The sequence below is a fragment of the Sporothrix brasiliensis genome (assembly GCF_000820605.1).
Source record: "Sporothrix brasiliensis 5110 chromosome Unknown Cont14, whole genome shotgun sequence".
NCBI classification, from domain to species: Eukaryota; Fungi; Ascomycota; class Sordariomycetes; order Ophiostomatales; family Ophiostomataceae; genus Sporothrix; species Sporothrix brasiliensis.
This window is the reverse complement of record NW_024467133.1, coordinates 290514-316000: the sequence shown is the minus strand read 5'-3', so window position 1 is coordinate 316000 and position 25487 is coordinate 290514. Positions and strand designations below refer to the sequence as shown.

At 54.8% G+C, this 25487-nt stretch overlaps 5 protein-coding genes across 5 annotated transcripts; all 5 read right to left on the bottom strand.

Moving 5' to 3' along the window:
- Positions 1-596: 596 nt before the first annotated feature.
- SPBR_03656 (pth11-like integral membrane protein) lies at positions 597-2498 on the bottom strand (the record flags this gene model as incomplete). The annotated part of the gene is made up of 2 exons (XM_040761946.1): positions 597-2091; positions 2164-2498. The coding sequence occupies 2 exons, from the start codon at positions 2496-2498 to the stop codon at positions 597-599; spliced, it is 1830 nt and encodes a 609-aa protein (XP_040622775.1).
- A 6572-nt stretch (positions 2499-9070) lies between these two features.
- SPBR_03818 (uncharacterized protein) lies at positions 9071-9973 on the bottom strand (the record flags this gene model as incomplete). Its single annotated transcript, XM_040762108.1, has 1 exon — positions 9071-9973. The coding sequence occupies one exon, from the start codon at positions 9971-9973 to the stop codon at positions 9071-9073; it is 903 nt and encodes a 300-aa protein (XP_040622774.1).
- A 427-nt stretch (positions 9974-10400) lies between these two features.
- Positions 10401-11882, bottom strand: SPBR_03724 (uncharacterized protein; the record flags this gene model as incomplete). Its single annotated transcript, XM_040762014.1, has 3 exons — positions 10401-10767; positions 10836-11134; positions 11166-11882. 3 exons carry the CDS (start codon positions 11880-11882, stop codon positions 10401-10403), a joined length of 1383 nt encoding a protein of 460 aa, XP_040622773.1.
- An 886-nt stretch (positions 11883-12768) lies between these two features.
- SPBR_03607 (zn 2cys6 transcription factor) lies at positions 12769-15350 on the bottom strand (the record flags this gene model as incomplete). The annotated part of the gene is made up of 3 exons (XM_040761897.1): positions 12769-12863; positions 12973-14408; positions 14647-15350. The coding sequence occupies 3 exons, from the start codon at positions 15348-15350 to the stop codon at positions 12769-12771; spliced, it is 2235 nt and encodes a 744-aa protein (XP_040622772.1).
- A 6644-nt stretch (positions 15351-21994) lies between these two features.
- Positions 21995-24739, bottom strand: SPBR_03600 (uncharacterized protein; the record flags this gene model as incomplete). Its single annotated transcript, XM_040761890.1, has 2 exons — positions 21995-24505; positions 24581-24739. 2 exons carry the CDS (start codon positions 24737-24739, stop codon positions 21995-21997), a joined length of 2670 nt encoding a protein of 889 aa, XP_040622771.1.
- Between the last annotated feature and the right edge of the window lie 748 nt (positions 24740-25487).

Here is a 25487-nt window from a genome sequence, read left to right as displayed (position 1 = left end):
GGTATCGACATCGGAATGAATGGCAATAGTGCGGAGACAGCACGACAGCATCTACGATCCTCTTTACTCGCCTCCGACGTGCATAATCCTTCACACGAGAGGACAATTTCAGTGTCAAGATAAGTTCCAATGCATTTAGATCGCAGGGCATCAATGGCCGGGGTATAATAATAAGTCGCCAAAACAGACCACACAATCGACAAAATCAGTGCCAGCCAAGGCACCAATGAAAAGAGTGTCTAGCAACGCTCTCTTCTCACAAATCAGAATCATAAACAGATCTCACAAAGATCCCCCAGTTGCGCCTGTGGTCCACCAAAATAGAGTCCTGCTGCCGTACTCCATACAAGCAACACACAATTAAGAGAGTAACATCTCATGAGAAAAACAAACACCGCCACTGCTCCGTCGTTCCGTCATGAAGTTCGTATCGAGAGAAAAGGTCGTGTGTCACATAAACAAAGCCAAAGAAAAAAAAGGGGTTCGCGTGGGCGAGTCGTAAGCGGATGGCCATGGTGGTGTCGTGAAAAGCTAAAACTCCGGATAAGAAAAGAAAAAAACAGAGGCGAAAAGAAAAGAAGAGAGAAAGTCATGCGCTACACCCTGCGGTGCGGACCCGGGCTGCTGAGCAAGCCGCCTGGGTCCATCAACGTCAGGTTGTCCAAGTTGGATGGCGTTGCATGACCCGACTGAGTAGGCGACTGCGACGAGGACAGAGGCGACGGCGGCATTTGCATCGGCGTACCCTGGGGTAGCGTCTGGAGCGTCGGAGAGTGGCCATCGGATCGCTGCCGGTTCCGCGAGGTCGGGGGCCCGAGCAGGCCACCAAGATCTTGCAGCAGAGCTGTCGAGCCGCGCCGGAAGCCACGCCCACTCGCCGTGTGGGCGGGCGACGGCGGCACGCTGTCCGTGGATGAGCGCATAACACCCCCACCAATGCTGGTAGGCGAGCGGACGCCGCCGGCCGTACTGATCCGGGCCGTATCTGGCTCAGACTCGTTGTCACCGCTGCCACTGTCGCCGCCCAGGAGGTTGCCCGCATCAAAGAAAGCCACCTTGCGCGGCGTGAATGTCGAGTTGTTGCGCGAAGCGGGACTCAGAGGGTCCCGGGCCAGAAGCGTATCGTCGTCGCTCTGGCCGCTGAGGCCGCTCAAACCGCTCTGGGCACTTTGAGCGCTGTTCGTTGCGGCACTACGGCGCCTGTTTTCGGGAAACTGCCACGAACCAAAGTCGCCCGCAGCGCCATGGCCGTTGCAATGACCGACACTGCTGTCGCCGCCACTGTGGCTGCTGCCTTCGCCGCTATTGTCGTGGGCTTGATGCAGAGGGTCGACGGCCGAGCCGTCCACTTTAAGGATGGGCGCAGGCCGGACGGCACGTCCGCCCGGTGAGCCAAACATAATGTCATCGCCAATAAGCGAGTCGGGGGCGTCGCGCAGCTCGGGCTGGACTCCAAGGCCCAGATCGCGCACAAGGTCTTCGTCGCTGCCCCAATGGCGATTAGCCGTTGGGCGGCGGGAGCGAACGACGCTGGAGCGCTCCATGGAGTCGACTACGGACCCTGCACGAAACTTGTTCTTTTTGACACCGCGGTCACGGACAAAAGAGCCCAGAACAAGTGAGTTGGCGGCCGCGGTGGCAAAGAGAAGCTCGACAGAAGCGAGCAGGGAGCGCAGCTGCTGGTTACCGTGCTCCTGGATGACACGGGTGGCGCGATAAATCGTGATGCCGACGACGCCCAGGCTGAGTGAGAAAAGGAGGATGAGCTGGACCTTGCGCTTGACGGACTGGTGGCTGAAGAAGATGAACGGGACGGGGAAAAGGACTAGCAGGAGGTCTGTGAAGACGTTGCAGACAGACATGGTCAGCAGCTGGGCAAAGCCCTGGCGACATTGGCCGCCCGGGTCTGGGGCGACCTGCCAATAGTGCACAAAAGGATGGCACTCGGACAGGTCGCTGATAACGACAGCAATAAAGGTAACGACGAGGAAGCAGCGAATAGCGATGAGAGCGACTTGTGAGAAGCGTTCTGACAATGCATCACTGATACGCTTGAAGAACTCGAGGATGGCGATCTTGAAGATCCATAGACTAGGTGTGTTAGTATAGGCATGAAGCCTGGAGGCGTAGCTCGCAGCTTGCACGGGAGGCATATAAACGTACGTTGCGGCGTGGAAGACGCGACTGGCAAGGACGAGGCCGCTGCCCACAGCACGGCGGTGGAGGTTCACCTCTGAAAGCTCGAAACTATCGAGTGCAACATTGTTGGTGCCGTAGATGAGAATGACGTGAACGCAGCCCATGCGAATGAAGAGCGGGATGATGGCCAAGGACACGACACGGTCCTCTATAAACAGCCGCTCAGAGCGGATGTAGCGACCGGCGATGCGGAGGAGGATGATGGTGAGGCAGAAGATGGTGCTCCACCAGCAGACGAGCAAGGTGGGCTTGACCTCTGCAAAGGCCATCATGGGCGGGGGATCTGAATAGAGGCCCATGGTTGCGGATGCTCGTCACGAGAGTTCGTAGCAAGGTCCGCTGTGCGGCGGTCGTTACGAGTTCGCTGCGAGGTCGTCGACTCGCGTCTATTGCTTCTGTCCGTCCCGTCCACCTCCCTCTGGAGGGGCGAGCGGGTAGGGTGTCGCAGTAGCTGGCGGGGCAGCAGTGGTAAATCTGAGGCCGAACAGAATATTGCAGTTGCCACCTTTTATTCGTCGTCCCCTACGCGGTGATATCGAGGAATCCGTGGTGACTGATTTTGTGGCTGGAGAGGAGGAAGAAGAAAACCGAAGGCGAGGGCAATGTCCTAACAACAAAGTTTTTGGTGCAACTGGACTCGATTATTTTGCGGCTCGTAACAGTCCGAATCCCGGGTAAAAAGCAAGGTGTTCGTTTTGTGAACGTCGGTTCGCGTTGCGGTTTTCCTTTTTTGCGTCCTTGAAGGTCGTCTGTTGCGTGGTTTTTCACTTGTTGTCTCGGGTTTTTTGGTGCAGTATATGAAGGTTGCTGTAGATTGTGGGGAGTGCGTGCTGCAGAAAAGGCAGTCGAGTTGAGAGTGAGTAGCGCGGCAGCAGCACAGCCGATAAAGTAGGTGTATGTCGCAATAAGGCTGGAAAGTAGTTGAGGTGTAAAAGTTCAATGCGAGGATCGCGTTGGGCAAACGTTGTTTCTGGCGATGTAGGTTGCTGTGTTCGCCGTACGCTTGTTGAAAAGGATGTACAAGATGAAAAGAGATACGTCGAAAAAAAATTGAGGTAAGGAGACAGGGTTAAAAGAGTGAAAAGCAAACCCGAGGAAAAGGAGAAAAAAAGAAAATTGACAAAAAAGGCAAGGCAAAAATGAGATAGCTATCACAAGCGCAAAGCGTGAAATAGCGAGACTATGATACGCAGAGGCAGACAAAAGGAAATAGAAAAAGCAGCGAGCCAACGCCCCCAGAGAGGAGACGAGAGATAACAGGGTCAATTGCCAAGGGCCAATGCCAGGGCCAAGAATGTAACTGCTGACTCTGTCGGTTACCAGATCGGAGAGGCGGCAAACCCAGCAAAGAGTACAAAAAGGATCAACGTTGAAAGGTGGAGAATGGGAGAGTGAGGGGCGTGCGGTTGAACCTGTTTGTATGTGCATGTACAACATATGGGCGTGTCGACAAGGGTGTGTTGGGCGGACCCTGGCCTTGTTTCTTCTGTGCGCCGGCGTAGATGGCGGTTAAAACGGGATTTGCAGACAAGGCGACAGGCTTGCACGATCGATGGATTGAGAAGAGAGCGAGCAGACAAAGATAAAGAGCAGGGAGAAATGAAGCCGGCAAATTGCAAGAGGAAAAGGGGCCATGAAAAGAAGGACAAAGAGGGAAGGAGGTGACGAGATAGAGACTGCATGGAGTGACTGCACGTTTTGTCTTTGGCAGGAACGAACGAAGGAAGGAGCGACTGAGGGGTGTTTTTTGGGACACGATTGGGCAGGCTCGGCAGGTACAACGAGGCACTACGACGTAAAAGACAAACAATGGCTTTGACAGGAAGGTTCGAGGGTGGTAAAGGCAGGCGCGAACCAGGGGTGTCCTACTGTAAACTGGGAGGCCCAGGAAAGGCTGGCGCAGGAAGAAAGGACTCGAGGAGGCAGGAGCCAGTGGCAAGAAAATAAAAGAGGGGTGGCTGTAGTGCCACGGAGTGGCGAGGCAGGATTCTGCGCTACTGCCTATATCCGTAGGAAGCTATCTTCTGGGTATGAATACGGGACAAGTTACGACATACAGTGCTTATTTAAATACTTACAGTACTTAAAATACAGAGAGGCGGTATGACGGCTCCGTGCGTCTTTGCGTCTTGCGTCTTGTTGTGCGTCGTTTGTACGATTGTTTCGCAGAACCAGGACTACGCAAGAGAGCGTGGGCGCGTTGCAACAAAGTGCGGTGTATGTCGTACTTTAGAAAGAAAAGATAAGCATACGGTACGACTCGGTACTCGTAGGGAGTCCAGGAGGCAAGGGCACAGTCCAGGTTCGAGGTCCAGAGCTCTGGATTGGCTGGCTATTTCCCCATCACAGGGCTGGTCACTCGTTTTCCTGGTCTCGAGCGGCTGCGCTCTGTTCCCCTGTTCGTCTTCTCTGGGGATTCACGGATACAAGCACACCATTATTTACAATGCAATATGTCGTATTGACTCAGCAGACTGCATCGATTGCTTGAGCCGTAGCGTACACCCGTATTGGTTTGAAGGTACTCCGTAACAGGCGAAATATTGGTTCTGGCGGGCTGGAGCTGGCAAAGCTATTTAAATCGCTTGGATCCAGGACCAAAGGATGCATGGGGCTGACTTGACTTGCTGGGCCGCAGGACGGGACCGAGCGGATATGGAGAAGTACTCCGTACAAAGCCCTCGGCAGGCAAAGTGGCCAGTGATTCCAATCATCCGAGTGATCCAATCTCTATGAACAGACAGTGTCTCCACTTGCTTCTTAGTGGGCGACTTTGTTACCAAATGCCTGGCTCCAGGGCAGGCCAATAGTGACAGCCGTAGTGGACAACAATAGCCGAGGTGGTCCCAGTTTTTGAGGGAGAAATTACCACAGAAAGCCGTTGTACTTTTTGCAGCACGCACAAATGCTGATAGCGAAATCCAACACTACCTGGAAGAGACCCAAAAGTAAAAGCAAACGCACCAAGCACAGACGGTTGCCCAAATGGGGAAGAGAGTGTTAATATGTTGTACCCGTATATCTTCGTCGTACGGCGTCACGACGTATTGCAGAGCACGGCAATACCACACTGCTCTATACCGAGGGAATGGAATGAGCAAGAAGCAAAATGTGGCTATTGACGGTCCGCTCCACGGGCGACTTGGGGTGTTGGGCGAAGGGATGGGAGGAGGAAAAGGCGATGCTGATTTGCCGCAATTTCCTATTTCCTTGCGAGTCGTGTTGGCTCGCAGATAGCATTCCGATTGACACGTGCCAACTCTGCCAGTCCGCCTTTCTGGCGCTACTTAATTACAGGTTTAGGGCGGCGCGGCGCGGCGTGCTCTTGGAGACTGACAGCTGGCCTGGCCATTGTTACCAATTGGCGTGCTACCAGCGCCGAGCCATGTGCTAAACACGTCCCTTTGCGCAATGGCATTGAGCTTGATTGGTAGCGGCCAACACGGGTACGAGGTCGTAGCAGTGACTCCCGACGGTTTGTCAAAGGGTGGGTGTCTTGCAACGGGAACACAAAATACGGGCCGCGGGCCTCAGGTGTCTTGCGCGGCATTTTGAGCACGGTATGCCCTGACAGTGCTGGTGAACGTGCTCTATCGGACACTGTAGGAAATGGGGAGATGGGCACTGTGGCGCACCTGCCACTGCCCAACAGCGAATAACAAACAACTGAAAAAGCAGGTGTTAATCGCCCAAGGGCCCCTGGCCTTCCCAAAATAACGCACGGAAAGTCGAGCGACTCTGTTCCTCCAGCCCAATTGTCTCAATATGATGTGTCTTATCTCAAGATTTCTGGGTACCTTTTGTCTGCCCAACGCCAAGGCCACATCGGCAGTATCCCATGGCGCAGGTGCTGAGCCAGGCCATAGCACTCGATGACAAGTAGCGGTCGGTGGGACGACAGCGGTCAGGGACAGTGTTTGCATATGCATATCATTGCTACACTGTACGATTCGTATATTTTGCTGCAAAGCGTCTCCCTTCTCCCGCTGTCCACTCTTCAGTGTCTCGGAGCAAGGGTCCCAATTTGTGTGGTTGGGGTGGTCTCAAGCATGTGGGAAACTACGAGGCATTATCACGTCGCAATGCCGCCGCTGCGCAGGAACACTTTGCCCATTCCGCAAAGACGACAGCTTCAGACATTTGTAGTCGATCGTTATGAAAAAGGGGCTTCATGGATAGTCATAGAGCTCGGCCGGCAAAGGTTTGTTGGACGTAGGCATGAAGTCAGAGATGGACACATGAAGGCTCTCCCTCTCGGGACGTACACAAGGCCGTCGAGAGAGTTGAACACACGGCTGTGGGGAAAGTCAGAAGAGGAACCTCAGACAAGAAAAGGGGACAGACATGACGGTGTGTAGGACAATGTCTCGGCGCCTGAACTTTGTGTTCATGTCCGTCATCAGGCACAGCCGCCTATCGATACCAATAGCGATATGTGATGTATGGTGTCTCCAAACACTCGCAAATACGATGCGTTACGTCTTGGCAGACTCGGTGCTCGAGGCCGACAACACCGATAGTCGAGCAGTGAGAATCTACTGCTTCAGCGAGTATGAGAGATGCTGGCCGAGGGATTGCTGTCCCAATGAAGGAATGAGGCACGCGACAGGACCAAGCAGCAAATGGTCAGTCAGTGTAAACACTGAGCAGAAGCACTGTTCTTGCACCGTGGCCCAGGGGAGACGGGCATTGAAGTCGCGCGCGTTGTTTCGCTAAAGTATCTAAACGCATTCATTACTCGGCATGGCATAGTGTGATGCATACTAGCGGAGCAGGGCATTGAGCTCTTTCAGCTCTCTGACCGCTGTTTCGCGCCTCGCCTGTGGCGCTTCTTTTCACTGGTCGCTCCTGACTCGGCGGCATATGCACGAAATGGCTGGTGGACATAGGGTCTTTGCCGCTGAGGTCGATACAGCGAATGCTCAATCCTCAGCAAAATGATGAGGAAAGGAAACGATCATCGATCCGTGGGCACACACAGACGGACGGATGGCGTGGGGTGGACGGCCTGCTCATTTTGTTTCCATTTTCAGTAGTTTTGATGACGAGCTTTCGTCCTAGTTCTCCCCACAGACGCCTGGGAGGGTTGCGTTGCATTTTGCAGGAGGCTGGGCAGGCTGGGCAGGCTGGGCTGCCGGAAAGAGGAGGGAGCGGGCACGGGAAACAAAAAAAGGACACCGCATGCGCCTCGGGACATGTTGTGCTGTCTCTTACAAAGTAGACGAAGAGACAGAACGAGGCGGCGAGAGTGTTGAACTCATTGGCCATTCAACAGACAAGCAAATCGTCATGCGGGCTGGCTTGCCATGTCTTGCCATGCTGGCCTTTGCTTTTCTGGCTCGGTGAGCCGGATCAAGAAACATCTTCTGTCTCCTGCAAAGAACGGCTTGGTTACGCTGCGCGCTTTTTCTTCCCCTGTTTGCCCGCGACGAATTAGTTGGGCAATTAGTTGGGCTTCCTGTTCTAGTAAGGAACTTATGTACGAGAGGATTGGATAGCCAACAGGCAACACCACCACCAACCTCCATTCTCTTTGATCTCCAAGAATGTTTTCTTGGCTGTTGTGGCTTCCTTCTTTTGCTTCGATCATGCTTCGAAGGATCCGAAAGAAGGGGGGTTCGCTCGAAATGATGGTGTGGACGCTTGCAAAGTATGTTGTGGTGGCGCGCAACTCGAAAGTCAGATTGCAGATTCCGAAAAACAATGCCAACACTCGTCTCAAGGTGTGCCCGATCGTAGCGCAGCGCCATCTCTGTGCAGTGTACTTTCGTGGTACAGGCATGAGCAGCATACGCATTCGGACATGAGCGTAGTATTTGCATGACAAAGTGTCTGTCAACACCGTATTTCGCTCGCACGGCCAGGCTGCATCAAAAATTGACTCTGCTCGAACAGAGTGTGAGACGTCACGATGTCACGGGTGGAAAAGTACATCGTACACAAAAACCCTCAAAGCAAGGGAGGACCACATGGCAGCGTCTGGAGAGCCGGTAAGGACGCTGAAGAAGAAAAGAAAGAAATCAAAGTTTGTTTGTCAACGGTTGGTCCAACAGTCGACCTAGTCGTTCGCCAAAACCGCTGTACCTTGTTTATTGTTGTCATAGCGCGATACCATCGACATATCCATTAGGTAAAACGCTTCCTCTCATACACTATTTCACTCACCTTGTTTCCCCAGTTTATGCCACTCAACGGTTTCGGGTGGGTGCCCTTTCTCCAGGTTTTACATTTCCCAACGGTCGACAGTAGTTGCTGCAATTTCGTTTTTATTTCGTAATTCATAGCCGTGTTTTGATTATCTTGCAATCTGATTGGCCCCCTTCACGATGCCTTGCATGTTGTCGATATTCAACCTCACAAGTCCATGTCTGTACATGTCCCGCGCATCGATGCACAATCCCCAGAAAGAACACACAAGGCCACGTAAGGGGGACACATAAGGCATCGAAACGAACCCATCCACATGGAACGGGTCATTAGACCTTGCCCGTTTGCGGACAATGTCGAACAGTGATCCTTTGCAGGTTCGCTCATGGACACAAGCAGGAACCAATAGAAACCAGGGGCAGTGGCGAGGCTGTTTTGAGGGTACGTTGGGCGGAGTGGCACCGCAGTTGTGCCGCATCCACCGGGTCCTCAGGAATACTCAACAATACAGGAGCATGCGCCGATTGAGTTCAACTCGCACTCAAGTTTGCATTGTGCGAACGGCAAACTCCGCACGGTTGCACCTGCTCTGTAAGTACAGCTCTGAGCGCTGCACTCCGTACGCTGTGCGCTCTGACGCCCATCATCGTACCACGGGTATGTTGGCAAGGATCACAACAAGCCGATCCCGTTCTGCCCCGAGCCCAGAGGACAGCGCTCTTTGCTACGGCCACAGCTCCTGCTTGGCCCAGCCGTTGATGACGTCTGCCCCGTCCGGCGCCTCGCCGTCTTCGCCCACGTAGGTGTACTGCCACCGCCGCGGGTCGTCCCCCCTGGACAGGTCCACCTGGTCGACTTCGTCGGGCACAATCACGCACACACGGAAGTTGGCCCGCGCCGCCGGGTCGTCGAGGTGGTCATCGCCCACCGGGTCACCCAGACCCTCGCCGGGGTGTGTGTTGCCGGCCTCGCCGCGGGGGGGCCGGGCCTGGCCGGGCGGTGGGTTGCGGAAGCTGCCGCGCATCCCAGGGCTCAGGTTGCCAAAGTGTGCCGTGATCTCGCGGGACCAGCTCCAAGAGGAGGCGGAGGTGCCAGCGGCAGCTGTGGCCGCGGTCGCAGCAGGCACAGCAGGCGCGCCTCGGCCACGGACCGGACGGCAACGCCGCATGTGCTTTTGGATGGCCGCCCGTGCGGCCGCCCCCGTCGGCGTCTCCACCTCCGGTCCCAGCACCCACGCCGTCCCGCGCACCCGCCATTGCGTGCCGGCCTCGGGGGCCCACCACACCGCTTCGACAGCCCCGCCGCCATCCAGCCCAATCTCACCGGCCTTGGCCATGCGTGCATCTGTCGTAAACACGGGCAGGTCGCTCTCGTAGATGGCCGGGTTGCGCGGCGCCGGGTTCTTTGCGTTGGCCGGCAGCGACGCCCACAGCCCACGGCAGACGCAATTGCGCACGCGAGGCGTCACCGCATCGCCCGTCCTGTGCAGCGTGCTGACCGCACACAGCGGCATGGGCATCTGTCCCAGGTGCTGGACAAAGAGGGCGCGCCACGGCGCAGCGGCTGTCGTGGCGGGTGCGGCGAGCGCCGTTGGCGACGACGCGGCCTGAGGCGTGCGAATCAACATTGCGCGGACGAGGGATGCGCAAAGACCGCTTCGACTCTGTATGCCAATTGTAGTACTTGACGTGGGTTGCGGATTGTCGGCGGTTGAAGTCGCTTACGATTTGAGCAATTGCGTATGTTTGTTGTCAGCGTTGGCAGATGTTTGATTAGCGATGTCGGTGCAGGCGGGACAAGCCGCCAGCTGCAAACTGATTGGTCTCTTCAGAACAGCGTTGCTAACAGCTAGATTCCAGCCCAGTTACTTTTGCGACGCCATTGCCTTACATCGGCTTCGCAAACTCCCACAATCTTCGAAACAAAACCGTGGCATGATACAACACAACTCTCCACTCTCCCAACGTCCATCGCCGCCGTTCATCTTCTCTCCAATATACGACAACAAATCACAGCCCGCGAACTCCGGTCTGGTGTTCGTCCTTTATACGGAGTTATGCACTACCTCCGCCCATACTTCGAAGCTTCTCCTTTACATATTTTTTATAATCCAGTGGCTCCCTTCCATAATCTGGGTCAAACGAGTGGAGAATTCTACCGGGAATCCGGGTCTCAGGCAAGGTTATCGACTCGGGAGGAATGTACTCGGTGGCGTCGTCGAGGCCGCTATAATAACGCTCTTTTGGCGAAGGCGTGTAATAGCGGTCGACATGGCTGGCCCAGCGGTGCTTGAGCCAGCCGTTGAACGCCGGTAGGCGCATGTGGTAGACGTGTGGTATCCACGCCGCAAACTGCTCTTGCGACCGGCGCCAGAATCGGTGCATGGGGCAGCGCACCTCGTTCTGCCGATCTCGTCGCCACCTATCCGCCAGCAAGCGCGAGTTGACAACGTACGAGTGGTTAAAGTCGATGATGGCAATGTTTCGTACGTCGTTGTCGTTGTCTTCGTCGTGATTGTGTTTGGCGGTGCCGGAGGTGTCGAGGGCCCGTTCGTCTTGGGGGCAGCATCAAGAAGGACGACATTGCGGGGCTCAAAGTCCTTGTGCTCGATCCCTAGAAACTCGAGCTGGCAGAGACTCTCCATCGTCTTCGCCATCACCTCCAGGCGTCGCGGAATGGGCATTGCGTCAACAACGCCCTTGACCAGCATGGCATACATGCTGCTGCCAGCGAGGTACTCGATGATGATAAGACGCACAGGGCGCGTCCTGGGCGGGGCGATCAGAGTCTGAGCCTGAGTCCAGGACCATGCCCCGGACGTAGCCTGGGACAAAGCCTGGAAGCGGCATTGGGCCGGAGTCCAAACCCGAGGCCGTGTCTTCTTCCTTCGGCGGCACCGGCAAGTCAAATGTCCACGAGCCATAATACCGCGGCGTGTACCGACCATTGGCGCCTACCGTGCACAGATGCTCGTACGCATGTCCTTCGGACGCATAGTCCCCGTCCGCGTCGAACGATAAGTCACCAAACCAGTCGGCGTCGTCTCGGTAGTAAGCTGCATCGTAGATTTTGGCGACAAAATGGGATTCGGGTGCGGGCTTGTCGGAGCTATGGACGCTTTCCACGCGGCAGCGAAGAATCTGGGCGCCATGGCCGTCGCGAGCGACAATCTCCTCGACAATCTCCAGTGTGTATACCCCGTCCCGGTCAAACACCGCGTCTGCATCTTGACCTCCGTCTTGACCTTCATCTTGACCTGCATTATTGCCATCCTCGTCTCCGCCCTCCTCTGCATCGCCTTCTTCGTCTAGAGGCCACTCTTGCGGTGGGTGTCGCAGGCATCGTTCGAGTTTCGTGAGTCCCAGAGGTCCCCGGCTGTAATCATGATGTTGCCGCATTCCATTGGTGAATGCATACTTATTTTTAAATGGCGGTGGCGCCCGGTGGCGCCGGATAGTAAAGGTACGGCCAACATAGTAAGGAAAGTGTCCTGGTCGTGGCCAGTCCTGCCACTTGTGATATTCATACAAGCTCATGTTGTCGATTGCCGATGTGTGGGAGGGATTGAGAGTAAGAAAATCAGAAAGGTTTCTTAGACGGTCCAGCCGTTTTCAGGGGCTGAATTGGACAAGGCCCTCGACAGTGAGCGATCACGTGGCTTAATCGAAAACGACAAAGACGACATGTTTTCTGTGGTTGGTTCCGACATAATAGGAAAAAAGTCAATAAACGATCCTTGGTGGAATATATTTGGACGTCATAAGTAGGAGAGCTGAATTTATGGTAAGATTTAGGCCGTCGAAAACTAGGGAGGCGAGGCGTGGACCCCGACTTATAAAAATGGACTAAAGAAAAAGCACGGCCTTGTTCCGACTCTCTTACACTGGAAGAGACGTTTCTAAGAAGAACATACATATATTCAGAACCACATCAAAGGTTCTCATCACAAGCAACTACGTAGAAGGAAGTGAAATATGGTTTTCTCCTACCAGACAATGAGTTACGTTTTATGGGGGTTCAACGCTGTCAATCAAAATGAAAGTCGACTCTGGTGAATTCGGCAACATTTATAAAAAAAAATAAAAATAAAAAATAAAAAATCGATGCCCTTCAGGGAATAACTTCAAAAAATAGCCTTGAGAATCTTTTACAGCACATTCATATACTATTCAAAACCAGAGCCATAGTAGAGACAAGATGTACAATAAAGCAAGTATTATTCCAAGGTATCGGGCCAAGATGCTGAAACTAAAACAGCGGACAAAAACACGAGCATGAAATCAAACGAACACCCATAAATGCTGAATCCAGTACAAAGCCACGTAAAACATAAAATGCAGACCAGAAAGGGACGAGCTTGAGGCATGCCAACAAAGTACGCAGTACGGTGGGTCATCCACATGTCCGTACCAGAGCTTTGCGTTACAAAAACTCGCTGAGAACCTTGACGCGTGTCCTGGCGACTTCAGAGCCCTGCTCGCCTTCGCCCATGATGCGCATAATCTCAACCATTTTTTCTGTCATTGTTAGTTAGCATGCTGTAAAAGTAATAAACATAAGGATTTGTAGACAAATGGAAATTCTGTCACCTCGGATCTCCGTCATTTCTAATCTCTGTAAACTTACCAATATCGGCACGAGCGCGTGCATACAGCGGGTCCTTGGCCGTGGCCACCGGGTCGCCGCTGTTCTTAAAGACGGTCTCTTTGAGCACGCCGCCGATGCACAGCGCCTCCAAGAACGCCCGGTGGTTGAACACCCACCAGACGCCAGCTTCGTTCTCAAACAACTTGAAGAGAACAAAAAAGGACGTAATGGCGTCATGCGCCGCCTCCAGGGTGCCCCGCACGTTCACCGGCACGTCGGCCGACTCTGAGGCGTGCACCAGCATCAGGTTATGAAAGTAGTTGCTGCTCAGAAACAGCGTTTGCCGGACCACCCGCTTGTTCGTCTTGGCCAGCTGCGTCACCGACTCTGGGTCCCAGCTGCGGAAGATGTCTGGGAAGCTGCGGTAGATGGCTCGGAAGTCCGACACCATCTTGGACTTGTGGCGTGACGTCGTGCAGATGGGTACGTCCAACGAGCGCGGGCTGCTGATCACCTCCTGCACGAGATTGGCGAGCGTCCATGATCCGCGAATATACGCCGTATCAGTCACGCTGTTTTTGTTGTTCGATTCAATGTCGTCTTCCTCCTCGAGGTCCTCGACGTTGACATCCGTGTGTGTCGCCGTCGGTGGGAGCGACATAAGCACCGTCATGAACGTGTCCTGGAGCAGGACCGCCTGCCACACTTTCCGTCGCCGCTGCTTTTCGTATGGGCTTGCATTCGGAACCACAATGTTTGGGTCCCGGTGCAGCCCCATGGCGTACGCCTGGCGCATGAGGATGCCCGCAAACGCCCATCCGTCGGACGCGTGGTTGTCGTTGATCAAAAAGTACGTGATTAGGACCATGGCCTGGATCGAGCGGACTGATGCAGCGCTGAGGTACGAGCTCAGGCGCAGAGCCTGGTTACTGGCCGACGCATAGAACTCGGCCGTCTGCTTCCGCTCTTTGGGTGTTGTGGACGAGACGAATTGCGTGCCCAGAGCCAGCATGGCAAAGAGGAGACCAATGAACGCCGGGTCAACCATATTCTTGTCCTCGGGCGCCAAGGCCCAGAAGTTTTCAAATTCCGTGTAAAAGTAGTGCCGGTCAATCATCGGGTAGACCGGGTCGAAGCACTCAAAGTACCGGACGAGTAGGATATCCGACTGAATCTTGTCCGGCAGCACAGAAATCACTTCGGTCAGACCGCCTTCACACGTCCAGTAGTTGGCGAATGGGTGTTCGGATCCAATGCCAAAGACGTTTGAGGCTGAGGGTACCGAGTAGGGTACATTGGACAAAAGCCCAGTAGAGAGAGCCACCGAGCCCAGGGACTCGACGTGGGCGTTGAGGATGCCTCGATCGGCAATGTTCGGGATGGAAAGCGAGCTGAACGAGCCCGGCACTTTCTTGGACAAAAGTGGCCGCGTTACTCGGCGACCACCAGCTGCCGCCGCTGTTCTGCTTGTTTCCCTAATGGCGGTTAGTTTTCTTGTGTGAATGGAAGAGCCAGTCATTCCGAAGGATTCCAAAGGGCTGTACACACTCTAACAGGTTTGCAACATGGGCATATTTGCATTCAGTCTGGCGCTTTATACAAGACAAGCAATGGGGTCGACCGCGGTCGCACTTGCCGTTGTTAGCTGTGATCTTGTGAGACTGAATAAGTTTTGGACATTACATAAATACCTTTGTTTTACGCTCGACACACTCAGAGCATGACAATGTGGGCTTGTTGCGCTTTTGCTTCTTTCTTGACGAATCCGTCGGTGAGCTCGCCGTGTTGCTGTTCGGATTGGAGTTGATGGTACCGGCACCCTTTTGGTCATCAGGCGGGCTCTCCACACTGCCGGCCGCACCGCCAATGGAGTAGACTTCGTACGTGGCCGCGTCTCCGCTTGGCGTGGGTGGTGCATACTCATTGCTGGTCACGCTGCTGCCTGCACTCTGGTCGAGGGGCACGTTTATGTTGGAGTGGTTGTTGATGACCATCCGCACGTCCTTGCCGCTACGGTTCTGCGGGCGGACGGTGGCCAGGTCCGACATATCTCCGTATTCGCCGGCACTCAAGCCACCGTCGTTGCGACTCCGGCTGGCTCCGTATGTGTTCATGTCGTACTCATAGTTGCCATCGGCTTCTTCGGCCGCCGGCGTGCCGAGACGCATGTCCTGCTCCCGGTAGATGGTATGATCAGCTTTTCGCTTGGTGGGGCTGCCTATGTCGTTGTTGCCAAGACCATATGGCTGCGGATGCTGCTGTTGGTGGTGTGGCTGGTGTGGGTGTTGTGGTAGCTGTTGTTCAGCTTCGTAACCACCATAGCCTGTAGGGCCAGCGGCATAGACTGTATCGCCGATGGAGCTGCCGGTCGGGTTCAGCCCTGCATACCCGTCGTAATAGTTTGGTGTGCGCTTCATCTCCAGAGACTCCGTAGGGCTGAAGCCGGCAATGGCAACATTGGGCGGTCGTCAGCCAAGAAGAAGAAGGAAGGGTTGGTGGACGGCTTGCTTTGCACCCTCTAGAAGTGCAGCACAGCAATGGCAGTATCACCGTACCCCAGTGACCCACGCCGCAGCTGCTTTCGTCTTCGCAGGTGCGCACCAGTGTAGCCGTGATGTCGAGTCAACCGTAATAACACGATGAGCGGGGGCGGTGTAAGGTTTCGATGTGGACCCGCGCGGGATCGACAACACCAAAAACGGCTGGTGAAAGGTGGGTGGGCCAATGCGCCCGTTGGACGGGACGGGGATATCAACCGGAATGTCTTCGGAGAGAGCCCGGGGATGTTCTGTTGAGGGGTATTTGTTTCCCAAACAAAAGCGTGTACCGCGATAGAAGAGATAAGGTGGGTTGTTAACGAAAATAAAGCCCAGGGGAAGGGTGGCCACCAGGCCTGTCTGCGGCGAAAGCTTGTTTCCGGTGATAATAAGTGTGATGCTCTGGGAATAAAGGGCTGGAATTAAACGGACGAAAGCCAAACAAACAAATCGGGTCGGCCGTAAGGCGGTAATTCCCGTAAAAGCTATAGCAGATATAGCAATTGGAGCGTAGCAAAGGCCGGGACAATAAGGGGTAGAGATGTTGCCCAGAGGATGCCCAATGTGATGTGTAATGTGTTGTGATGAAGACTGTGATGCTGAGATACTCAAAAGAGAGTTCGTGGCTGCCAAAGCACTGGAAACAGCGCTATGAATTGCGGCCTGAGCGTAACGTAGGAGTTGTAAAACAGGGTTGGATCTAAGTATCGAAAAAGCCGCGTGCATGGGCGAGAGAGCAAATGACGTCTGGTAGAACGCTCTCCGCAGGTACAAGATATGCTTAAACCGAATGGTCGCAAAGGTAGAAGACGTGGGTTGATTAGTCTTGTGTCACACGACAAGGTCCTGATGCTCGTGACCGCATTGGGCGACGTTTGCTCAAGATACGTGGTGTACAACTGAAGGCGCAATGCATGCTGCACAAGCAATGACAGTTACAAAACGGGGCGAATCTCGTTGTGACTCGGTGGTTCCGCGGCGTCGTGCCAGGTATGCCCGGGGTGACGAGGCTGCGGGCGTGGAGAGCAGGGTGGTGTCTTGCTGTCTACACACGTTTGAGACCTGGATAATAATTTCGAGCGGGGTACAACAAGTGCCAGATCCGGGAACGACGGTGTATTGTACGGTCGGGTTGTAAAGTAGAATGGGAGGCGAATCGGCCGGTGTTGGTAGCCTGTTGCGTCTGGAATTGATATCTAGATGGACAGCGCTGGGCTTCGGTGGCCGTACGCTTTGGGAGCTTGCTTCTGGAACAATTGGAGACGATTGGGGTAACTCTGCTTTCGGCCGATGGGAATAGACGGGGAGAGCTACGACAAAGCCAGCGTCAGGGCGGACTGTACATCAAGATGCGGCCAGCGGATTGCATGGGCTGAGGCGTGGGCTCGAGAGTCGTGTGGGCGTGTCATCCGTAGATAATCTGGGAATTGCAGCGCTGGTGTCGTTCCTCTGTGGCGGACACGCGTGAGAAATTGGAGAAGGCGCGGCTGTGGCCTGGGAATAAACAGCTACGGAGAAGAAGTGAGGGGGAAAATGAGACGAAAGAAGAGAGAAGGGGAATTGGGCTAGAAATATGACAAATGCTGGTACGACGTAAATAGGAGAGGAGCGAGATTTGAGAGGCAAAAAGACAAGACTGGGGATAAGGTAGGGGAGAGAAAGAGCTAGATGCAACAAACAAAGTCAAAACCAAGAAAGAAAGAAACAACTTTACAGGAACAGGAAAGAGGGGGGGCAAAGGGATGAAAAGAGCACAAGGGCATCTGGGATAATGTGCTTGTCAGTCGTTGTTGGGAGTGGGAGGCGGAAGGTGCGATGCGCGGAGAATCCAACTTCGTCGTTCACAGTGAGTTGGAGATGGGGTTGGGAAGGCACGACAGACACCGACGAACGTCTTATTCCGCAAACAGAAACGCGGTTACAAATCAGCAGCTACGACCTGAATGGGGAAGGGGCCAAGAAGGTTTAGAAAGGGAAAGAGCCAAGACCCTTTTCGAGTGGACAAGGCAGGCACTTAAGGGAGGGGGGGGATCATCTACAAGGCGTGTCGTATGGATTGCACGAGGGAACAAAAGACGACACAGTTAGTGTGTTTAGGTTGGCCAACGATTGTGTGAATACTCCGTAAGAGTAAAAGAGCGACGTCAATGGCAGCAAAGGCGCCTGCTGCAGCGACTGCCGACTCGACGACTTCCGTAATGAACGGGGCCCTTCCGACAAGAGTGGAAACTGCGTGGAACAAGCGTAGGGCAAATCGCAAAAGAAGTGGAGCATGTCACGGCCGCAGGGACCGAAAGAGGAAAGAAAACGAGCAGGCGGTACTCGACGAGGTGCGACGACGAGACGAAATACGCAGGAGGCAGGGTGCTCGACACACGCCGCAGCCCAAGCCAGGGAACGTCCTTCCTCAGATGGATGAGCAACAAAGAAGTGATATTCCAGAGGCGGAAGTACGAGAGACCCGGGTCGTAAGATCCATGCCAATGCGACAGAATGCCTGAATGCCAAATGCGTTTTGTGACGGCTGAGAAGAAGGCGGTTGAGCTTTAAGAGCACCAGCTAGCAGGGGAAGGAGCCCGCCGAGCACATTTGTTAGCGCACCAAAAAGTGGACCGGCAGACAGAGAAAAGGCAAGAGCTCGTCTCTGGTCGGGAAGCGCCACAAAGGTCAACCGGGCAGAAGTGTCCCCCCCGAGTTAGTGTGGCCTGGGCGAAGACAGCACAGAGAAGGAGCTACCGAGCCAACTGGTGTCGTGCTTTCCTGTTGAAAGGCGGAAGATCTTGGCTTTTTGAAGTACGTTACGAAAGACGGGCCTATTATTAAGTGCAAAAGTAGTATTTCCAATGCGATAGAATCAATCACGGTACATTTCAGCATCACCGTTTTAATCTTGGGCTGTTTGTTTTTTGGTGGTGTGGATGACTTGTCTCTGCGCCTTTGCTGACATCTAGGGCTCGACGGCAAATTGTGGAGGGAAGGGACAACTGACGGAATGGGCAATAGATCAGAGCTGCGATAGGGCGATCCGAGCAGTGAAAGACAATCGAAAACTGCAGGAGCGCCCAGCTTCCCGTCAGCTCCAAGAGGAATCCTCAAAAAAATAAAACATAAAATAAAATAAAATAAAAACAGAACAGAACAGAACATAATAAAAACGACCATGCACGTTGATAGCCACACGGTATGTTGCTTTGCGCAAGAGCGTAGGAACACCCCGTGCCATTCCAGACAACCACATTTGGATACTCCGTCGCCGCTTCCTCCCACGAGGAGAGTTGATAGAGGACCCAGTTGGACGACTCGCGTCTTCGGTCTTTCAGAGGCAAGTGTGACCAACAGGTGCATTGCTGGCACCTTCCCACACCAAAATAATAAAACCGGATCCCGACCGCCCCTTTGGAGTCAACGTATGTGTATTTTTCTATTCGTGCCTGCCGTCAACGGACCCTTTTTTCGCTTAGCAGAGCCCGAGCCGTTAAGACAACGGAATTCAGAGCCGAGCATCCATGACAGCCTGCCCATTGGACGACAGCTCGGTTCTGCACGAGAAGCTAACAAGAAGCTAACTAGCCAGCTAACAGGAGGGCGCCGCAAAGTGGCCGCAGGTTGGTGATGGTGGTTCCAATATGGGGGCCAAGGACCAAGGGTCTTCAGCAGGGACAAGTTTGAGGGACCGTTGTCAAACGACATGACGTGCCTGGAACGGACGAGGTCCGGTGGCCGGACGCTACTCGGGCGGATCTCGACCGTGACCGAGGCTGGCAAGGTGCACGATATCGTCATTTGACTTTCGACAGTTGGCTGATCCACCAGAGCCTTACGGACATGGAAAGCAATTGTGTGCTGAGAGTGTACATATTGCGATGGATCCCAAGACAATGGCACGATGCTTGTGGTTGTATCCCATCTCTTTGGAAATCCCAGTTCACAGCTGGCTGGCCTTGAGATTGTTTTCGGTCGACGCCGTGCTTCGGCATATCCCGTTGGGTGTGGCTTGTTTTGTCAAAACTACTTTGATGATACATGAATCCAGCAGATCCCAGCAATCACCTCAAGAGCGGCTTACGACGATAGCGAGGCTTGTTACGATAATCTTTCGCCAAATGCTCAGGACTTGAACCTTGAACAGCAGCATCAGGAAGGGAGACATGAGGACAGAAATCAAAATGGCCGCCGAAAAGAACAGAAAACGTGGTTCTACTCCGGTATCAAGGTTCGTGAAGGGGTGCGACATAGCTGGGGCGACGTAGTCTGCCCCCAACTGCCACATGCATCCCAGAAACGGGTTAGACCCTGCAACCCTCTGAGAAAGGCGGCACCTCGAACAGCCGCGTAGGCTATGCCGGGAGCTATATCTTCCGGCACTGACAAACGCAACGTAAGCTGTCCTGCAGGGAGGTTGCAGGCGAAAGAGTGTTCTGACAATGCGACATCAACCTTGGGCGGTCGATTGATAACAGCAAAAAGAAAGGTACGGAGTATTAATGCCCCGTACAACATCAGAGCATGCTTTCGAATGCAACGACTTGTCCATTTCTGAGAACTTTGCGGAGCCGCAAGGTAAAATGGCCCATAATTCAAAAGAAACGACGGAACTCGACCAAAAAAAATACCAGGTGAGTTTCCCTTTAGACTAATGGGGGCCAAAAAGAAAAGGCAGGGAAGAAAAAAGCAAATCGACAGTCGTCTAAGCCGGTACAGAGCACGGTCCACTGGTTTACAGACACCTCGGAGACAAGGCCGAGCGTGCTGATGACTCTTTTCCGTGCACATCAGAGCTCAAGCAAAAAGGCCTAGCAAAGGCCATCCCAGTGACTCGGCTTGTTTGAGCTTTTTCGGAGCTCTTACGACATAAACCTTTCGGATAACCAACCAGGGCAACCCGCCTTTGTGAGGGCTAGTCCAAGCCCAGCATTAGTGCTCTACTGTCGGACCAAACATCGGGTTCCACTCACATGGATAAGGAGAGTTGGATATGCTGGACTGGAGAGAACGACAAAAAACGTGCTTGGAGACTCTGGAGAGGTATTGAAGAAAAGTACAGCACAGCTGCTACTTGTCATTTTTGCTGTAGGCAATGAGTAGTGGACTGTTTGTCGAAAACAAGCTACGAGAATCAAAGACGACATCACCGTGGCAAACAAAGGCAGCGATTTGGGTGGAACGGCGAGAGCGGAAAACGGTACAACTACGATGTAGAGGAAGACAAATCCAGCGGAGAAACGTCCAAAATCCAAATTATTGGAAAAGAACAAAAGTCCCTCTGATTGTGAAAGCAGGGCCCGCAGAAAGACAATGGAGAACAAAACACAAAAAGTCTAGATAGTGTCCAAACAGCGGAGAGGCTGCAGGGACCTCTGCCCACCCGTCACGCCCTAGCCGAGCCAAGCGCGGCAAAGTGACGTGGTGAGTTATCGCTGCTTGCAAGGAAGCACCTTTCCAGAGTGCTCACCGTATATCTGGCTACTCAGTACGTCGTCAATGCGACGTACACGTTGGCGTATTGCCAAGTACGACATACGAATCGGTCCACAGCTCGCATAGCGGGCCCTCCCCCGACGGTTACTCCTCGTCACGGCGACTGGCACCTACGTCGTTAGTGACGGACTCGGCTGACTCTACTGACAAGGCAAAAGAGGCTTCTGACAGCGATCGGGGAAAGAGAAAGTCCGCTTTTGGTCTTCTGGAAGAAACTCTGTAATTTCATCGGCCGAGAGCCTGGTGCGGTCTTTTGAAATTTTTATCACATTTTTCGTCGCACGGACTATCCTCATAGCCAGCGTTTTGCTACGTTGTGTCCTGAAAACTGGCGATGCGTGTGTTCGTCCAGAGAGGAGGGGACAACGGCTCGCAATGAATCATCATTGCATGCAAATATGCCCTAGGGGCGGCAGACAGGCAAGGGTGGTTGTGATTTGCGTTGACTGTCGTATTCGCTCAGAACTGACGCGAACGAGCGCAAGCAAATCCTTCACACCGAAGTTTAACCGTGCATACATGTGCATATGCAAGCTGGCAATGATTGCATACGCAGTCAGACAGGATCTTGCCCTTCGCGAGAAGGGGTCACAGAGTACTGTTGTATATGGAATAAAGTTCGAAATAGAGTACTGTTCTAGTAAAGGCTACTCCCTTTAATCATAAAAACGACGGCTATGTAAAGGTGGAAGAAATTCAAAATAGGTCATTAAAAAGGGCCGCGTAGCAAAGAAAACAGTAAAGGACATAAAAAAAAAAAGACGCGACACAGTTGCAAATCATCGTTTGAATGCTGTCATGAAGGCCGTACAGATAGTAATAAAAAAGCCAAAATAGTGCACCGGAGGAAGGAAGTGGGCGACATCGTGACAAGAAGGAAAGGACTCCCAAGCCAAAGAGCCAATGAGCCAAAGAAAAGAAAAACAAGCCCCTGAATAGCACAATTTCCCTGTATATTTGCCTGGTCTTCCCAGTCTATTCACTTTGTATCCTCTCATGTTTGTTTTTCCTACTTTTTTTCTCCCGTTGTTCTCACAACCGGCGTCTCACCGGCGTCTCGTGTTAGATGAATTGCCGCTTCCGAAACCCCGGAAGAGGGTGCTGAAAAACCCGCCGCCGCCGCTGCCGCCGTTGTTGGCATCGTTGTTGTTGGCGTTGTGAACATCGCTCTCATTGCCGCCCGAGCTCGGGTCCATGTTGTATCCGCTGTTGCCCTGGCCAGTGCCGGCTCTGTGGCCGCCACCACTCGCATTCGGCATTCCGGTGTGCGTCGGGCCCATGCTGCTGTACCAGAAATAATGTGTCGCACCGTTGCTGCCGCTGCCGCTTTGCGTCGGTGTCGGAGTCTGATCTGGGGTCTGGTTCGAGGTCTGACTCGGCCGTTGGTGGCCGTGTGTGGAAAATGCCGACGCAGCTGACGGGAACTCGTCATAGTCCATCCAAGCGCCCGTGTGCGCCTGGTGCTCGCGCTGTTGCTCCTGTTGTTCCCGCTGCTGCTGCTGCTGCTCCCTTTGCTCCCGGAGGCGGTCGGTCTGCGACGCCAGGTTAAAGCGGCGGTTGGACGCGTTGGGGCCAGCACCGGGCGAGTGCGAGTCGCGGCGGCGGCGTTCGCGCTCGGCGGCGGCCTCGCGTTCTGGCACGCGCGAGCTCCGATAGTGGCTGGCATTGTGCGAGGACGAGGGCGGGGGCGTCGTGGATGACGGCGTCGGGGATGGCGAGGGCTGCTGGAAAGGTGACCCGTTGAACGGCGACCCTGTAAACGGGGACCCGGCGGGCGATCCAAAGGCGCCGCCGCCAAAGGCCCCGAAAGGGTTCGGGTTCGGGTTCAGGTTCACGTTCAGGTTCAGGTTCGGACCAGCTCCACGCACCGGCACCGGCCCCGACTCGGGCGGGCGATTAGCAGCTGCACGGATCGCGTTCAGACGGGCGCGGTTGACCTGCTGCTGGTGAAACTGCAGATGGTCGGCCAAATTTGTCGAGGCGTTGATGCGGTGGTTTCGCATAAAGTCGCCGATGGGTCGCTGTTGCGGCTGTTGCGGCTGTTGCGGTTGTTGTTGTTGCTGCTGCTGCTGCTGCTGCTGCTGCTGCTGCTGCTGTGCTCCTTGACCGGCTGGAGGAGCCGCACCTGGGGTTGTATTGGCATTGTTGGGCGCCGTGTTGGGCGCGGCATTCGTGTTGCCCGCAATGGCGTGGCGGCACACAGGACACGTGTTGTGCTGGCGCAGCCAGGTCACGACACACTCCTCGTGGAACCAGTGCTTGCACGGCAAGTACAAGATTTCTTCGTTGAGCTGCACCTCCGTGATGCAGATGGTGCACTCGGCATGACCGTCGGGTTCGAGCATCTTGGCGTCGACCTTCTTGCGCTCGAGCGCATCCAACGCCGATTGAGAGGCTGGCGGGGCACCAGTAGGGCCGCGGTTGTTCTCCATGAGCATCGTGATGATGCGGTCCAAAGCCTCGTCCGAGTGGACAGCATCGCCATTGAAGGTAGCAGTTGCGGCGCCCTGGCCGACGATCATGGCGAGCAGGTTTTGCAGGGCATCCGAGAAGGGTGGGAGGGTGCCGTTGCCGCCGTTCGCACCACCCGGCCCCCGCTGGTTCTGGTTTGGGTTCTGGCGGTCGACGTTGGGCGGGCCGACGTTGCCCATGATGTTGGCGAAGACGGTGCTGAAGTTACCAGCAGCATCTCGCTGCAAGGGCCCCGTGGCAATGGTGAAACTGGTAGTTCCAAAGTTGGTGTTGATGGTCGCAGTCCGGTGCTGCGGCATGGCCCCCGGCATGTTCTGGCGACCGGGGTTTCCGGGCTCGTTGGCCCCGCCCTGGTTGTTGTTCGTACCGCCCGAAAACAGCGTTTCGGGGCCGGAACGGCCAGCTCGGTTGCCATCACCCAGACCGTGCATGAACTGCATAAACGTGTCGATCATAGCCCGGGGGTCGGCTGGGTCTGCCGCCGGCACCCGTCGCGGCGGTTCCTGCGGTTCTCGTTGGGGAGCTAGGGGTGGCTCCTGTGGCGGCGCTTCTCGTGGCTGCTGGCCCGGCACTGGGGACCGCAGGTGAGGAGACGGACCCCCCGCTTGTGGATTGTAGGCATGAATCCCGATGCCTAGAAGCGCCGCGTCGTCGTGCGGGTCGTCTGGGTCGCGCGACCCCGGTTCAAACCGCTGGGTGGAGCGGTACATGTAGACATTGTTCGGCCCGTGGTACTCTTCCACGTCAATGTCGGCCTCGTCCGGGTCCGAGTACATATCGTCGTCCAGCCCGTCGTCCAGTGGGTCGTTCGCAGCGTCCGTCGCGTCGTGACTGTGACCGTTGTCGTGACCGTTGTCGTGGCCAGGGCCAGGACCAGGGCCGCCAGGATTCGAAAAGGGGTCGTAGGGGGCATTTCGATCTCGGCCGTCGTGGTTGTCGTGTCCAGCGTCGCTCGTCTGGCCGTCCGAACGGTTGCCGTTTCGCGCCAAGGACCCGAGACCCGAAAGGCCCATGAGGACCTCGGCAAACATAGGCAGCCCACCGGGCTGCTGGTAACCTCGTGGATCGTTGTCGCTGTCCTCAACCTGTAGAACGTGGTTAGAATGGATGGAGGCGAGGCGGATCTCCGCAGGAGCTCCTGGGGCAAACGAGCGACGTACAATCTCGACCACTTCAGCTCCACAGCGTGGACACGGCGGAGGCGGCGACGCAGCACCGACATTCAGGTACCACTCATGGAAGCAGTTGTGGCAAAATGCAACATCGTAGCCTTCTCTGGCGGCCAGGCGCTGCCGGGACGGGGAAAACGCCGATGCCATGACGGCGGCTGTGCTGGCAACGGCCAAGGCAGTCTCTGCTGTCTAGGCGAACTGTCGCCGCGGACTGTCGCCGCGGACTGCCGCCTGGCTGCTGCTCCCGTTGCAGGAGAGCCGCGGCGATGCGAACGGCAAAAGCCGAGAGATGGCGACGGAGCAGGCGCCGTATGCTATGCGTTTGCTGGGCAAAATAGGGTTCGGGTAAGGTTCAAGGTATCGGCCGGATCGTGGAAGACGTCCGAGCGTCTTGTCGGTAGGGTGGTCGTTGTTGACGGCGGTGTCTTGTCTGTAGGAGGTTTCGGATAATTGCTTTTGGGAAGTTTGTCAGGCTTAACGACCAAGGTGTTGGGTTGACGTGCCGGGAAGGAGACAGACGGAAGGAAGGCGGAACCAAGGGGGACTACGGGACCCACTTGCCTAAGTCTACAGGAAGCAGACGGTCGGTAATCGAAGGGTGTAGAAAGCCGCAAGACAGGTTCGCGGTGCGTTGTGTTGATCCCACGAAGAGAAGAGTGATGAAAAGGGGAAAGAAATGTGAGAGAAAGATAACAGGAAGAAAAGTAAGAAAGCGGATTAAAAATGTGCAAAAAGGAGGGAGCAAAAGGGGCGCCAACGGGTGGCACACTGGAGAGCCTCGTTGGGCGCTGTTGTTTGGCCGACGAGTGATCAAACGGTCAACTGGAGACGAGGGACAGCAGCACTCCTGCTCTGTTCTCTTTGTGTCTTCACGTTCCCACGCTCTTGGGCGGTG